General features: G+C 34.6%; 1 protein-coding gene across 18 annotated transcripts in view; it reads left to right on the forward strand.

Annotated features, from left to right (window-relative positions):
* Positions 1-13,907, forward strand: part of LOC105227966 (supervillin) — a 454,663-nt gene that overhangs the window by 393,652 nt on the left and 47,104 nt on the right. For all 18 annotated transcript variants that reach the window (XM_049458894.1, XM_049458881.1, XM_049458883.1 and 15 more), the window contains 2 exons: positions 6,707-7,043; positions 8,908-9,066. In XM_049458894.1, coding sequence (XP_049314851.1) covers positions 6,707-7,043; positions 8,908-9,066 — 496 coding nt within the window. The remainder of the gene's footprint in view (positions 1-6,706; positions 7,044-8,907; positions 9,067-13,907) is intronic.

A 13,907-nucleotide genomic window follows, 5' to 3' on the forward strand; every position in this document is an offset into this window, starting at 1 on the left:
CGGCCATCAATGTGCCAGCGACCGACTGACTGACTGCCTTCGACTGAAAATGAAGGAAAAACGTTTTTCTCTTTTACTTTCTTCACGTTTTCTTTAGCAGGACTTAATTTGAAGGGAATAAAGGTTTGTGGAAGTGGGTCACGTGGCAATTTTTTCACTGGTTGGCTAAGAGAGGTTATGTGAGTGTAGGAAAGGTGAAAGAATCTGCAAAGTTAAATATTTTGGGTTATTGCTTTTATAAAAAAAACGACTTAGAGTTAGTAAACAGAGAATCTTCTACTCCTAGAGAAAGTTTCAGAGAACCTACCTGTTCTACTTGTGGAATTTCGTTTCCTTATAGGTCAGGTGAGAACATTTCCATCGTTCTCGCACTTTGCGGACAAGGTAATGTCAATGTTGAAATGCTGTAATCCGATGCTATAATCGATAAAATAACCTTTTTTAAGGTAGAAGAAGAAGCCATATAGAAAACAATATATTTTGTTCTGGAATAAAACTTGGTTGAAATCTGAGGTTCAGCATTTGCAGTAGTTTTTGAAATATCGGATCCTTTGCCATCTTTCAAATATTTTATGCGCCCGAAAGATGGCAAAGGATCCGATGGCGCATAAAATATTTGAAAATATTTGATAGCACAACCCATTCAAGCTACGATAACTTTTGGCGAATCATCAACCTGGTATAAAGTCTCGGATTATCCTGGAGAATCCCTGCACCTTTTTATTGATCAATTCCGGGCTCTTCTGTTTGAAAGCATCACTGAGTTTGTCCAACTGATCACTTTGGAATTAACCATGATATTTTCGGTCGAAGGCCAAAATAAACGAACCCTTTGAAATCCCACCAAATATTGTAAACACTTAACCTTTTTTGGTGATTATCGGCCTTGAAAGTGGTTTGAGCTGGTTCATTCTTTTTAGACCGCGAGCTTGAGTGCTTTACATACTTGAAAAAACACCAAGTTTCGTCGCTAGTAAAAAAAGCGCTTCAAAAATTGATCAATTCTTTGATGTTTAATGAGCAAATCACAGTCGTTAATGCGACTAAGCAAATTTCGTTCCGTGAGAACATGAAGGTCCCTTATGTTAAGCTTTGAAATTATTTCTAGACGTTTCGACTGCTTGTGAACGATCACGTTAGACAAATTTAATCTTTCAGCAATCTCTCAAGTTGTTATTCGACAATTTGCATCGGCCAACGTCTTTATGTTACCCACCTCGGCTTCAAGAGTCCCTCCTCGAAATGCATCCTGAAGATCGAAATTTGCTGAACAAAAATTTACATAACAATTTTGGCATGTGTTCAGTGAACATCTCCGTCCATATAACATAATTTTCGTAAAATATTAAAATATGGCAAGAATGTTGTTTTCGATATTCCACCAAACAAAGATTGCTCCAAAAAATTTAAGAATTTTTTTTACAAACAAGCCTAACTATATCACCTTTATAAATATATAACGGTGAAGCGGTCGATAGAAGAGACTGTGGGAACATGATCGGAATATAAACTAGGTAGTCACTATGCGGTGGCGGCACACGCCCGCAAAATGAGGCTGACAGATCGATAAGACTGAAGGAAATGTCTAGAGCAGAGTACCAAGGAAACAATGAAGCATCTCTTGTGCACCTGTCCCGCATTGGCAAGATCACGCTGTAAGCATTCGGGGTCGCCAAGGCATGATACACTGGAGGAGGTATCGATAGTGAAAATTGTCGTTCAGCACAGGCATCCTAAAGGATGATTACTCCTTATGGACCTAGTAACTGAACTCCATCTGGTATCGCAAAAGACCAAAACTGGTCTAAGTATGCGTGGCTCATTGGCCTACCAGACTAAGCTAACCTAAAGCGGTTTAGTGTGAAGTTGGCTGCGAAAAAATGCAATAAGATCAGCTGTTGAAACGAAATAAAATTACTTTGTGAACGACCCAATATTTTTTGATTTTGAAAAGTGTGACAGAAAGCGATTCTTGAGCGTTCAGCAAAATTCAGAGTACAAAATGAAGCTCCATCGATTTAGAAATGTAAACTCCAGAGATTCCTAACTAGTGTTTTTTTTCTAATTTCCTGCTTCACTTCCATACTCTTCACAGTATCTACAAAGTTCTTTTTAATATATGTATATATCGTCACCTGAAATGCAAATTAACGTAACAACATTTTCAGAAATTTACAGTGGCATGAATGAAACACGGAATAAAATGGAACATGAGTGAAACAAAATATTAATATTGGTTAAAACTGGTTTATATATGACCGCAGAACCAGAAAATGTTGAACATATTTAAAATTATGTATATAATTTGAAGTAGTGAAGCGTAATCAATAAGACACTCAATTTCGAATTTTTTGATGATACGTTATTTTGCATTTCAGGTGACGATATATATTCTATAACTCGAAGTTCTCCACAGCTCGAACTCCTTCCATAATTCGAAGTCTCTCTAATTCGAAGTTTCTTCTGGGTTCTGTTGATTCAAGATCGGAAAGTTCAGCTCTATTTCATTTATTATAAGTAATTTTCTTATGCATTTACCTTTCTGTATCTGTTTGTGTTTTTTCTTTTTTCACACAAAAGTGAACTTGACAACGAAACCCAATGAAATGCATTATTTATAACAACCGTAACATGGTAACGGTAACAAAATAGTACAAAAAATTACTTTTTTGGGAATTCGGTAACGTGAAAATTTATACAAAAGCAAATTAAAATGGATGATTGCAAGCGACCTTGAAAATGTAAGCTCACATTTGTGTTTGAGCATTTTTGTCACTTTTATTTTATTTTGTGGGCGTCTCACCATTTTTATCTACTCATTTCTATGCTCTTGGCAAATTTAATGTCGTTCACCAAAACAACTTTGGAATAAATGCATTAAAGACACGCGATAATAACTGTCGTGGTCATGCCATAGTTGTTGTTTTACGATTTTTTGCTTAAATGAAGAGCAGCGTAGGAGAATAATATAAATCGATTTTAATATTATCATAGAAGTATGTTTCTAGGGGCCAATGATATATTTTGATATAACTAACCTTGATTACTGAGCGTCTTTGGTGTGGGTTTTTTGTTTCGGCTTGTTTTTTATCTCCATACTGTTCATTGTTGAGTTGTTTGCATGTCAAACTCATAAATCCATGTCTCATCGGCAGTTATAACTGAATGTGGGATCGGAATTCGTACGATCAAGCTTGTCCAAAGAGACCAGTTTACGGTACTATTTTTAAAAAATCGGCTTCATCGGAACGAGTCGGGATAGAACGCCTTTCATTCTCAATTTATCATCAAAATCATTCTAACGGACTCGCGAGAAATGTCGAGCTCTCTTGCCATCTCTCTAACACTTGCCTGATGATTTTCAAGCACCATATCCTGCACTTTTTTAATATTTTCATCTGTTGAAGAGGTCGAAGGTCGTCCAGAACGAGTTATGTCTTCAACGATCTCTCGACCGTCTTTGAAGGCTTTATACCATTCATAGGCTTGAGTTTTTTGATAAAACTATATATTATATAATGTTTATACATTTGTATGCATGCATAGAAGCTTATGTAGCTTATGTAGAGATAAATATCTAGCTTGCTACCTGCTAGAATCAATTAACCTCAAATAATTGACAATTTATTGAAAAAGTAAAGAAATCAGTTGAGGAGCGCCATTGCTTGCATTTATGTGTGTGTGTGTTTGTAGATATGTATCTTGCTGTCAAAAAGAAGCCTCTTTACATATCTGATAATCAGTTTATGGCACTTACGTTTAGTAAACTCAACACATATTTGCTCAAAAGCAAAAAATTTGAAAATAAAGGCATTTGTTTGCTTATCATTATCGGCACTTTGGTCCGTCGTGTTGTTGTTGTTTTCGTGCATTTAGATACATAGTCGTTAAATCCTGTTCTTCAAATATTAATTATCACTAATTTTTTAGACAATCAAATTTCGAAAACTATTCCACGAATATTTATCTACCTGCTCTTAGGGTTCGTGCTAAATCGTTTGTTTTTCCGCTATTATGCGGGAGTTTACTCTTTTAGCGCGCTATTCAATAGAGTCTTCGCGGTCTTTGGATGCACACTACGCTTAAAGGATATGTCTTTAGAAGTCTACCTGTGATTTGAGCGCATTTCTGAGTTAAGTTCAGTGTCGTGATCTGTTCGAAGCAGTTGTGTCGTCGCTTTTTGTGAAAGAACAAGTGTGTTTTCTGTTTACTTACTGTTTACTTTAGAAAAGTGTGATTTTTTGATTTTGCGAATATATGTGATGCAAATAAGTGTTGAAACCTGTGTTTTAGTAAAAGTGTAAAGAAAATTATTAAAACAAAAAATTTAATTTTTTGGAAAATCAAATATTGTTGGGATTCAAGCTTTAAGTTTTAAAAGTAAGTTCAAGGTTTTTTAAACCAAAATCAATAGTTTTTTAAAAATTTTTTAAACAGTATGAAAACTCTATTTATATTTAAAATAAATGCAATTATTTATCGAAGTGCCCAAAATATAATAAAAAATTCTCAAGTGCATAGCCTTAGAGCCAGATCAAAGTTCAGAGATCAGATAGCTACTAACAGATAAAAACAAGTACAAACCTGAAGAATTCAATCTTTTTAGCTTTTCGAAAATCATCTCCAAAGTATAACAGCTAAAATATTAACACCATAGAACCACAAGTTCCAAATCATCTCGTCATGAGCGTTAAAATTCTTTATATCGCGTCACGCATCACCGTTAAAATCACATAATTTCTTGGCAGCCGCGCAATTGAGCGAACTTGTCGTGTTGCAAATCTAAAAAGATAACATTTTGCCCTTTACACAAAATTTCCAGTTATAATGTCTTGCTTACACGTCTTTAAATTATCATTGCACTCTAGTTTGAGTTCAATTTCATGCAACAGTCATAAAAATTACGATATTATTTATGAGCCGTCATGCCATTACTTTCCCTACAATTCGCTGTCGAGACTAGAATTTTTGCAGTCTTTTATTTTTTTAGTCTCCCTGACTGACTGGCAGTTCATCAATGTGAAAGTTCTATGCTGTGCGATGTGAGTTTAATACCCAGTAGGACACTGGAGGGTGATAAATGCCCTCTAGGAAAAATATTGGTTTGTAAAATTTGTGCATGATGAAATGCACAAGTGTTTTTGTTTTATACTATATAAAACTTCAAACCGATGATTTCACCAGCCCACAGATCCCATCAAACCGTGGTCTTTTCTGGATGAAATGACAGCTCTTGAATCCCTCAGGTTGCTCTTCGTCCGAAATGCGGAAATCTTGCTTGATTACATACCCATTGAGTCAGAAATGGCCCTCATCGCTGAACAAAATTTGGCTCGAAAACCCCGAATCTTCTTGGAACTTTTCAAGAGCCCATAGAGCGAAGCGATGTCTCTTGAGAAGGTCGGGCGGCTTTCATTTCAAGATCTTCACACAATATGCGTTATGTCGTTCCATACGTCAGTCCGAGTTGCTTCGAACGGCGCCGAATCGACGCTCTACCGTCTGCGTGGACACTCTCAGCTACGGCTGCTATATTTTCCGCACAGCGTGCTGCATGTGGTCTATTCGGTCGAATATTATCCAATAATGTATGCCGGGTCTCAAGATCAGTGATGGTGTTGTTCAAATAAATATTAGTCGAGAACTAGTTACTTTTTACACTAGTTAAATTCTTTCTAGTGGAAAATAAAGTGTGTTAGTCAAATATTTGGAAAAAGTTGCTTAAAGTTGACAGCTGACTGACTATGTATTCGTTTTGTACCAGTTCTGAGCAAGTCGGAAAGTATGTATAATAGTTTCTCAGGCACAGCTTGTCCAACTGCGCCTTTTTCCTGCAGGGATGTTAGCTAGACAGCCGATATAAGTACATACTTCTATACCTTTTGTCTGTTAAAGCAGAGCAGTTTCCCTTTGGCGCGTAAGACCCATTTAGCCGTCACACAATAGATACTGCATGGTCACGATTTCCGCATTCGCGTTGTTTTTATTGTTGTTTCTTGCATTTTTCGTTTCATAGAATCAAATGCAGTTTATGCAGCTGGGAAAGTAACTGCGCTCAACTGCTTAGCGCTCGAGGGCTTAAAACGCAGCGCAGAGCTTACTCTGCACAGCTTAACTTCTGCAGCAACAACAATGCGTTCTAGAGGCCACTAGTAAACAATCTTTGCAGACGTCTTTTTACAGCTTTGAAGTAGATATTTTCTATGATTGCAGCTCTAATCACAGACAGCGCTCCCAGTTGTAAGCGCTGCTCATTAGTCGGCGCTCCTCACGCGGCCGCCTCGGCGTTTTGGGGCGTACAAGGAAGTAGTTAGCCGCTGCACTCTGCGCTGCCGCTGGGGTTTATTTCATACATACGCGGGTATATAGCCACTGATAACTACTCATGCATTGCATCATTGGCTCAACTCGCCCAGCCGGTCGCCGGTCTTTGGTGGCGTAGAGGAAAATACAAAAAAAATAAGAGAAAGACAGTTAAAAAAATATTTTTTAAATTTATTGCCGGAAAATTGTTCGCCAGCTTGCGTGTTAACGACTTCGACACGCATTTTAGCCGCCACATTCGCGTGTCTTCCGTCTGCTAGACTATCTTGTTACACAACTTCACGATTTGCCGAAGTTTGCCATGAATTTTTATGCTTTTACATAATCTTTATCAAATTTATAATAAATCTCATATTTCCCCCTCTCTCTCTCTTCTCCGCAGCTCCAATCTCATTGCGAAAAGTAAAAGTCATTCTGACATCGTCGCCGCTGCACCACCTCCACTCGCCGGCTTACCCATTGGCATTGGCCCTCAATTGCCACCATTCGGTAGCGGCGGTTTTGTTAAATTGCGGCATGTAGACAAGGCACCAGAACAACAACAATTACAGCCAGGTGTACAGCATCAATCCGCCGCCGAGTCAAATCGCAGCAACTTTCCGAACGCACAAAGCGTACAAAACTTACAAGAGCAAGCAGAAGGTGAGGCCGCGCAGGCGCATAACCCCACAGCTTTACCGGCATTCTTACAAGGCGGTCTTCGTCGCAGCTTAACACAGGTGAGTGAATCGGCGTGTGAGTCAGTGGCAATTAAATTTGGTGCGTCGTACTCCAATAAAAATACCGAGTTACCTACGTAATTGCATATAAAATTCTTCTGAAATGTGAATTCAGTGATCCATATCGAAGCACTGAGAAAATGAGACAATGAAAATTAAAGTTTTGGTGAGTCATCATTGTATCAACGGAAAATTGAAGTGGGAAATCCGATCTGCATGTATGTACGCTTCATTTTAAGCGCACTAGTGTTGGTGTGAGAGCTGTTATAAGCTCATGACGATTGGAAAATTTATCTGTTTCAATGATTGAGAAATTCTTAGTTTCTCTTGCGTATTCAATCTGTTCAATACGAAGTTTGTGACTGACTATCAGCCGTTGGAAAAAAATTTTAGTCGTGTTAGAAAAGCTTATAATCACTGATGGGAAAGCCTCATGTTCAAAAGAGCCTCAGATCCTGTAATAAAGGGTGTGGTTACTTTCAAACGACATATTGATAGATACATATACATTCCCTAAAAACTTAATTCTTCCATAGACATTTATTACTTATTGTTTTCCTTAAGCTTCTCAGCAATTTTTTTCTTTTGATTGCCGCGTCTATTGATTTCTTGCCTCACGATCTTATACCAATGATTTACAACGGATACTTTTTTCAATATCCTTTTTTGAAGGATCATGCGTGAGTCGTGTCATGTCATTTTTGTTCTGAAAACTTACAATCCGTAAAGAATGTGTTTCGCGCACTTCGCTTAATTTATGGTCAACATAATTGGCCTATTAAGCATATTATTTGCAACAGCAGCACCCATCTTTTCGATAAGAAAGCTGAGAGTGTACACAAAGACTGTGGAGAGTGGATTTGTTGCCGCTCGCAGCAACTTGGACTGAGGTCTTAATTGAAAACGTACAAAATATTCAAGAACTGATGAGCCGATGGACCTTCCCAAGCGACATTCGTTCGCTCTATGGGATCTTGAAAAGTCCCAAGAAGATCCGACGTTTTCGAAGCAAATTTTGTTTACCGATGAGGCCCATTTCTGACTCAATGGGTATGTAAACAAGCAAAACTACCCCATTTGAGACGAAGAGCAACCTGAAGAGATTCAAGAGCTGAAATTTCATCAAGAGAAACCCTAGATTCACATTTTTTTCAAAAATAATTTCGGTGAGAACGTAACCGTCAATGGCGACCGTTATCGCGCTGTGATAACCGACTACTTTATGTCTGCAATTAAAGTCCGTGATCTCGGTGATATTTGGTTTCAACAAGACGGCGCCACTTCCCACACATCTCATTAGTCATTGGATTTGTTGAGAGAACACTTCGGTGAGCAGATAATTTCACGTCTTCAGCCGGTCTATTGGTCATCAAGATCATGTGATTTCACACCGTTCCACTTTTTTCTGAGAGAAACTAATAAACAGTTGGAATAATGGATTTCATAGGCGAACCTTCTGCAAAGAAAAGGTCCTATTGACCGAAAAGATGACGATCACAGTTTTCAGGGATTCAAAAGGTCTGAATTACAAAGGTTACCTGAAGAAAGTGAAAAGGGTCATAGACCTGTACTTATTGGGCCGATTTGACAAAAACGCCCTCATTTTTCATTTGCGGAGAGAAAGGTACTCTGCCACCATTACAACCAGGCTTCCTCCTCCGCTGTCGCTACAACCAAATTCGTCGAATTAGACTATTAACTGTCATAGCATTCAATGAAGCGCTTTTAGAGAAAGAGTAATTGTTGAGAGAATTTTTCTAAATCTGAATTTAATTATTGTAGCATACTTAGTATAATAATTCTCCAAAGTTTAGTTAGTGTTACCCAATAGAGATCTCATGTAAGCTATTTTTGTTTCTTTTAGGTCATGGGTCCTGATCAACGCACAATTACAGTCGGTTGTAAGGCAGGCTCGATCGCCGATCGGCTTGCGGCTCTGCAAAAGAGCGGAGAGGATGATTGGAAGAAGAGAATCTCACGACGCGACGAAGTCGATGAGATACGACGGGAGAATCTAGTAAATGTGAGTCGAATTTTTATTACTACTATTTTTATTTATTATTATTATTTTTGTTATAATATACATATAAGTACAGATAGCGATTTTATGGTGCTTGTGATCTAATCGTAAACAAACAACAAAAGCTGTGTAAAAAAAACTTTGTTGTAATGTGTGATAATGAAAGAAAAGTGCCAGTTTTAATATGTTAACGATTTGCCGACGTTCGGTGGTCAACTTTATGACAACGATTTTGATGAGGATAGTGTTGTTGACGTAATTTTTTTCAAGTGTTTTCGTTTTTATTATTTTTCCTTGTTATATATTAAAAAAAAATATTTTAATTTTTAAACTTTTTTAGATTTTGTTTCAAATTGTTTTTTTTTTATTTAGTTTTTTATATACTTTTTTATTTTATTTTTATTTATTTTTTTACTATATATTTTTTTAAGTTTCTTTTATTAATTTTTTTTTTTAATTTTTCGAAATTTTTTTATTTTTTTTTTAATTTTTTTAACTTTTTTTTAGTTTTCGTTTTTTAATTTTTTAACTCGGTTGCATGCCTCGTTAACCCATTGTTGTCAGCTTGACAGCTGGTGTGAATGCGGTAAACGCGGCAGTAAGGCACAACAAAATGCCATAAATAAATAAATAAGCGAAACAGCGAGAAAAAATGCAACCAAAAACAAAGCAATAACAAATATGTAACACTCAAAAGGCGGCAACGGCAACTACGTAACCGATTCGAATTGTTGTCTGCAATATTTACACTCTCTCATATGCGGGTGGCAGTGGCAGTGCAGCGGTCGGTTCGCCAGTCTGCTAGTCCCCCGCTTCCACTCCGTCGCGGCGGCAAGTGACGCGTGTCATGTGAAACTCAATCGCGCCCGCTAACGACGCATTGTTGTCGCCCATGAAAAGCTGAATGGCAACAATGGCAGCCAAGCAGCCAACTGCAGCAGTAAAAGTGTTTCCTTGTTGCAAACAACAATAACAAAAAACGTAAAAAATGCAGCAACAAATCTACTTTACGGTAGCAAACGACATTTTTGCAGAGTTGCATGGGGTGGCAAGGCGATGGGCGCTTACTCACACGTGCATATGTTGGTATGTGTGTGTATGTTTGATATGCCGTTGCGCATGCGCAGATTTATGGCGCACAAAGCGCTTCATTGTTCATTTTGTTGCTATTGTTGTTGATGCTAACTGTTTTTATTGTGCTTTTTCTCGTGCTCCAATTCTTTTGTTGCATAATCTTTACTTCATTTTTCCTACTCCGCACTGTGACTGAAAGCAAAAGTGTCACAAATTAAAAAATAATGTCTCTCTTGCATTCTTCTCTCGATTGCCGCATTGTTTTTGTGTTCTGCCATATTGTTTTTGTGTTCTTTTGTCATTCTTGTTGCAGAAATAGCTTAATGCAACTATAAAATCAACTTCGCTTTTAATTAAGTATTAACCGTTGTTTCCGTGCGTCAGTGTGTGACTTCAATGCGGACGCAATTTCGTAACAAAGCTGAGCGCTAGACATTTTTTGTTGTTGCAATTAAGAGGAAGGGTCGCATTACAAATGGGTTAGTGGTAGTAACTGGAAAATTATTCATTCAGCTCATATATATTTCTACTTATGAATATACATATATATGTATGTATATATGTATGTGTGTAGAAATGTATTTTAAGTGAATTACAGTTATGAAAGAGTATTGATTTCACCAGTGCAAGGAAAACTGAGTTATCTCTTTTAGTAAACAATAGAAGTTCTATGAAATTCTGCTGTATTATTATCGGTAGTATCTCAGCGAGTGAATTACCTTGACTTTCATTTTTCGCCAAATTTAATATTGTTCTTTTTTTCTTGCTAAAGCTGTAATAATGGAAAGGCTTAGAATAAAGATAAAAATTCAAGAGTTAGGAGCAAAATAATTCTCACTAAAATTTAAGACACTCGAAGGGCGAAAAGCCACTCGACGACCTAATTGCAAGCTTAAGGTGTTATACTTATGTAAATACAGAAAGCCAAAAAAAGTGAATTTTCCAGATTTTTTTCTGAGATTGATCGTGGTTGGTAATTTAAATATCAGGCGAAATATTTTTGGAAATTACAGTTAATTTGGCTTTCATATAAAGTGAATTTTTAATATTTATTAAAGAAAAAAAAAACACATACAAAAAAGTACCCGAAAATTAAAAAAAAAACGCTAAATATTTAATTATTCGTCAATATTTATTTTGTCGCCTTCAAAATACTCCCTACAAGGTGTAATAGCCTTTAGCTCCTTCAACGAATTTTGTTTTATCTCTAATTTAAAATAATTTAATTACAGCAATAACTAACTCGAGCGCTTCCTATTTCATTCACCTTAGCTCAACATTCACCACACAGTGGTGGCTAATTTTATAGTATGCTATTGTAGCACCGCAAACAGAACACTACGCACAATCTTGGCAATTGCAGCATACTTTCAGGCGCACCTGCATAGAGTGGCGTGTATCAAGCATTTTCTATAAGTAAGCGATAGAAAGATAACTGCAACTGTGAAATATTTTAAACTAAATGATATTAATATTAAAAATGGTGAAAAATATTAGAAAGCCTATAGACTTTCAATAAACAACTATAAATGTCTTAATATCTTATCTTAAAAGACTGGCAAAATGTTTACTTCAAACTCGTTTATATTTGATGTAATAAAATAAAAATATAATATATAAAAAGCTGATGGCTTAAGCGTTAGTGCTATATATATATATATATTAATTGTAATTGTATTCAATTAATAATAATAATAATAATAATAAAAATATAATATATTATAAATATTTATATTATATTTTTTTTTTATAAAAATCTAATAAAAGAGAATAATTTTTATAAAAATAACTTACATTTTTTAAACAAATTGTATACAACTTCGCCTAAAAATTAATATAAACCATCTTGCCAACCTGCTTTTTGATTGAACTCTTCTCCCGAAATTGCGTTTTTAATAACAAAAGCCCTCTTGCTACTCAATTTCTATCTAACACTCGGTTTTCGGATTCCCGTAAACTCACTTTCGTTTGCCATTTTGCCGAATTTAGTTATATTCAGTCTCTATTCACTCCTATCCGTCAAACGCTTTCATTTTCATGTGCCATAAGGAAATTACCAGCAAATGACAGTTAGTTAGCTGGACACAACAAATACTCGTCAATAAAGCAATCACAACAGTGCCACATTTGGTAGCAACAACTATGCGTAACGACCCGACCGGCTATCGTCTAACGTGTGTGAGTGAAATAATAATGAGCGCTTGAGTTGTCTATGTTGTGGACGAGACATGCTCATATGCAGCTAGGAAAATTATGATAAATTTAATAAATAGACGATGAAAGATAAAATATTAAACTCGTCAAATTATAAATAATTTAATAACGAAGTTTTTATAATGTATATAAATGGTGTTATACGAGTGGTTACATACATATGTGCATACTGGAGCAGGTGTCTTTGACTTTATGAGAGCGAATTAGTCGGGAAGTTTTATTGTTCTCTATTTTATTTGTAATTTTGATATCAATTGATATTATTTCTATGTTAAACAGGGTTTATTGACATTTTAAAAATTATTTTAAAAAATTCCTAGTATCCTGGTATCGCTTTGTGTGTCTCAGCTAAGACAAAAAGCCGCTTGTTTGCAATATTGCTGATGAAATCCTGCAAATTTTCAGGTCTTAACATATGAAAACGATCAAATAATGAAAATCGTTTAGAATCAAAAAAGTAACAACAAAAAGTACGGCACTCTTTATTCAGAAAAATCTTGTTTATTTTGCCAAATGATTTGTTTGCATATTTGCTTATTTGTAAAAATTATTATTCAAATTCTTAGTGGGAAGTACGCTGAACTATATACGTGAACTAGTGTAAAACATAGTGTGTCGGATTAAAATCAAGTACATATAAGTAAACTTTTTTATTTGACGAGCTATCCTCATGAAATCTAGCTTGGTCATTGTCCAAGGCAACAATGCAATCTCCAAACAAATTATTCGAATCAGACCTCTAAAGAATATGGCTGTCATAAAAACTGACCGATCACAATTTTTTTAATTAATCTTAATTTTATTTTTAATTAATTTTAATTTTTTTAATTAATTTTAATTTTATTTTTAATTAATTTTAATTTTTTTAATTAATTTTAATTTTATTTTTAATTAATTTTAAAAGTTTTTTATTAATTTTAAATTTTTTGAATAACTTTTAATTTTTTAAATTAACTTATTTTTTTTTATTATAATTTTTATATTAATTATAATTTTTTTATTAATTTTGATTTTTTTATTATCGCGTATTTCACTTATATTAATTTTCATATTTTATTACTATTTATTTACTTTAATCGTTATACCAGTATTCAATGTAATAATTAGTTTACGGAATCCAAGGCATCGCTACAATATTGTTCATATTGGACCACTATATGTATGTATGTACATAGCTTTTAGCTATGATTCAAACTGGTCGATCAAAATAAAACTATTTTTATTTGCGTTTTTTAATTAAATTTATTAATTTTTTCATATTCGTATTTTTTTAAATTAATTTAAATTGCTTTTAATTAATTTAATTTTTTTAGAAATTAATTTTAATTTTTTATTAATTTTGTTTAATTAAATTTATTAATTTTAATTTTTTTTAATTAATTAAATTTTTTTTAAAACTTAGTTTTAATTTTTTATTAATATTAATTTCATTTTCATTTGATTTTATTTTTATATTATAGATATTTCTAATTTTTTAAATTAATTTAATTTTTTTATTCTAATTTTATATTAATTTTTTTAAAACTTAATTTTAATTTTTTATTAATATTAATTTC

Source organism: Bactrocera dorsalis, chromosome 5 (assembly GCF_023373825.1).
Source record: "Bactrocera dorsalis isolate Fly_Bdor chromosome 5, ASM2337382v1, whole genome shotgun sequence".
NCBI classification, from domain to species: domain Eukaryota; kingdom Metazoa; phylum Arthropoda; class Insecta; order Diptera; family Tephritidae; genus Bactrocera; species Bactrocera dorsalis.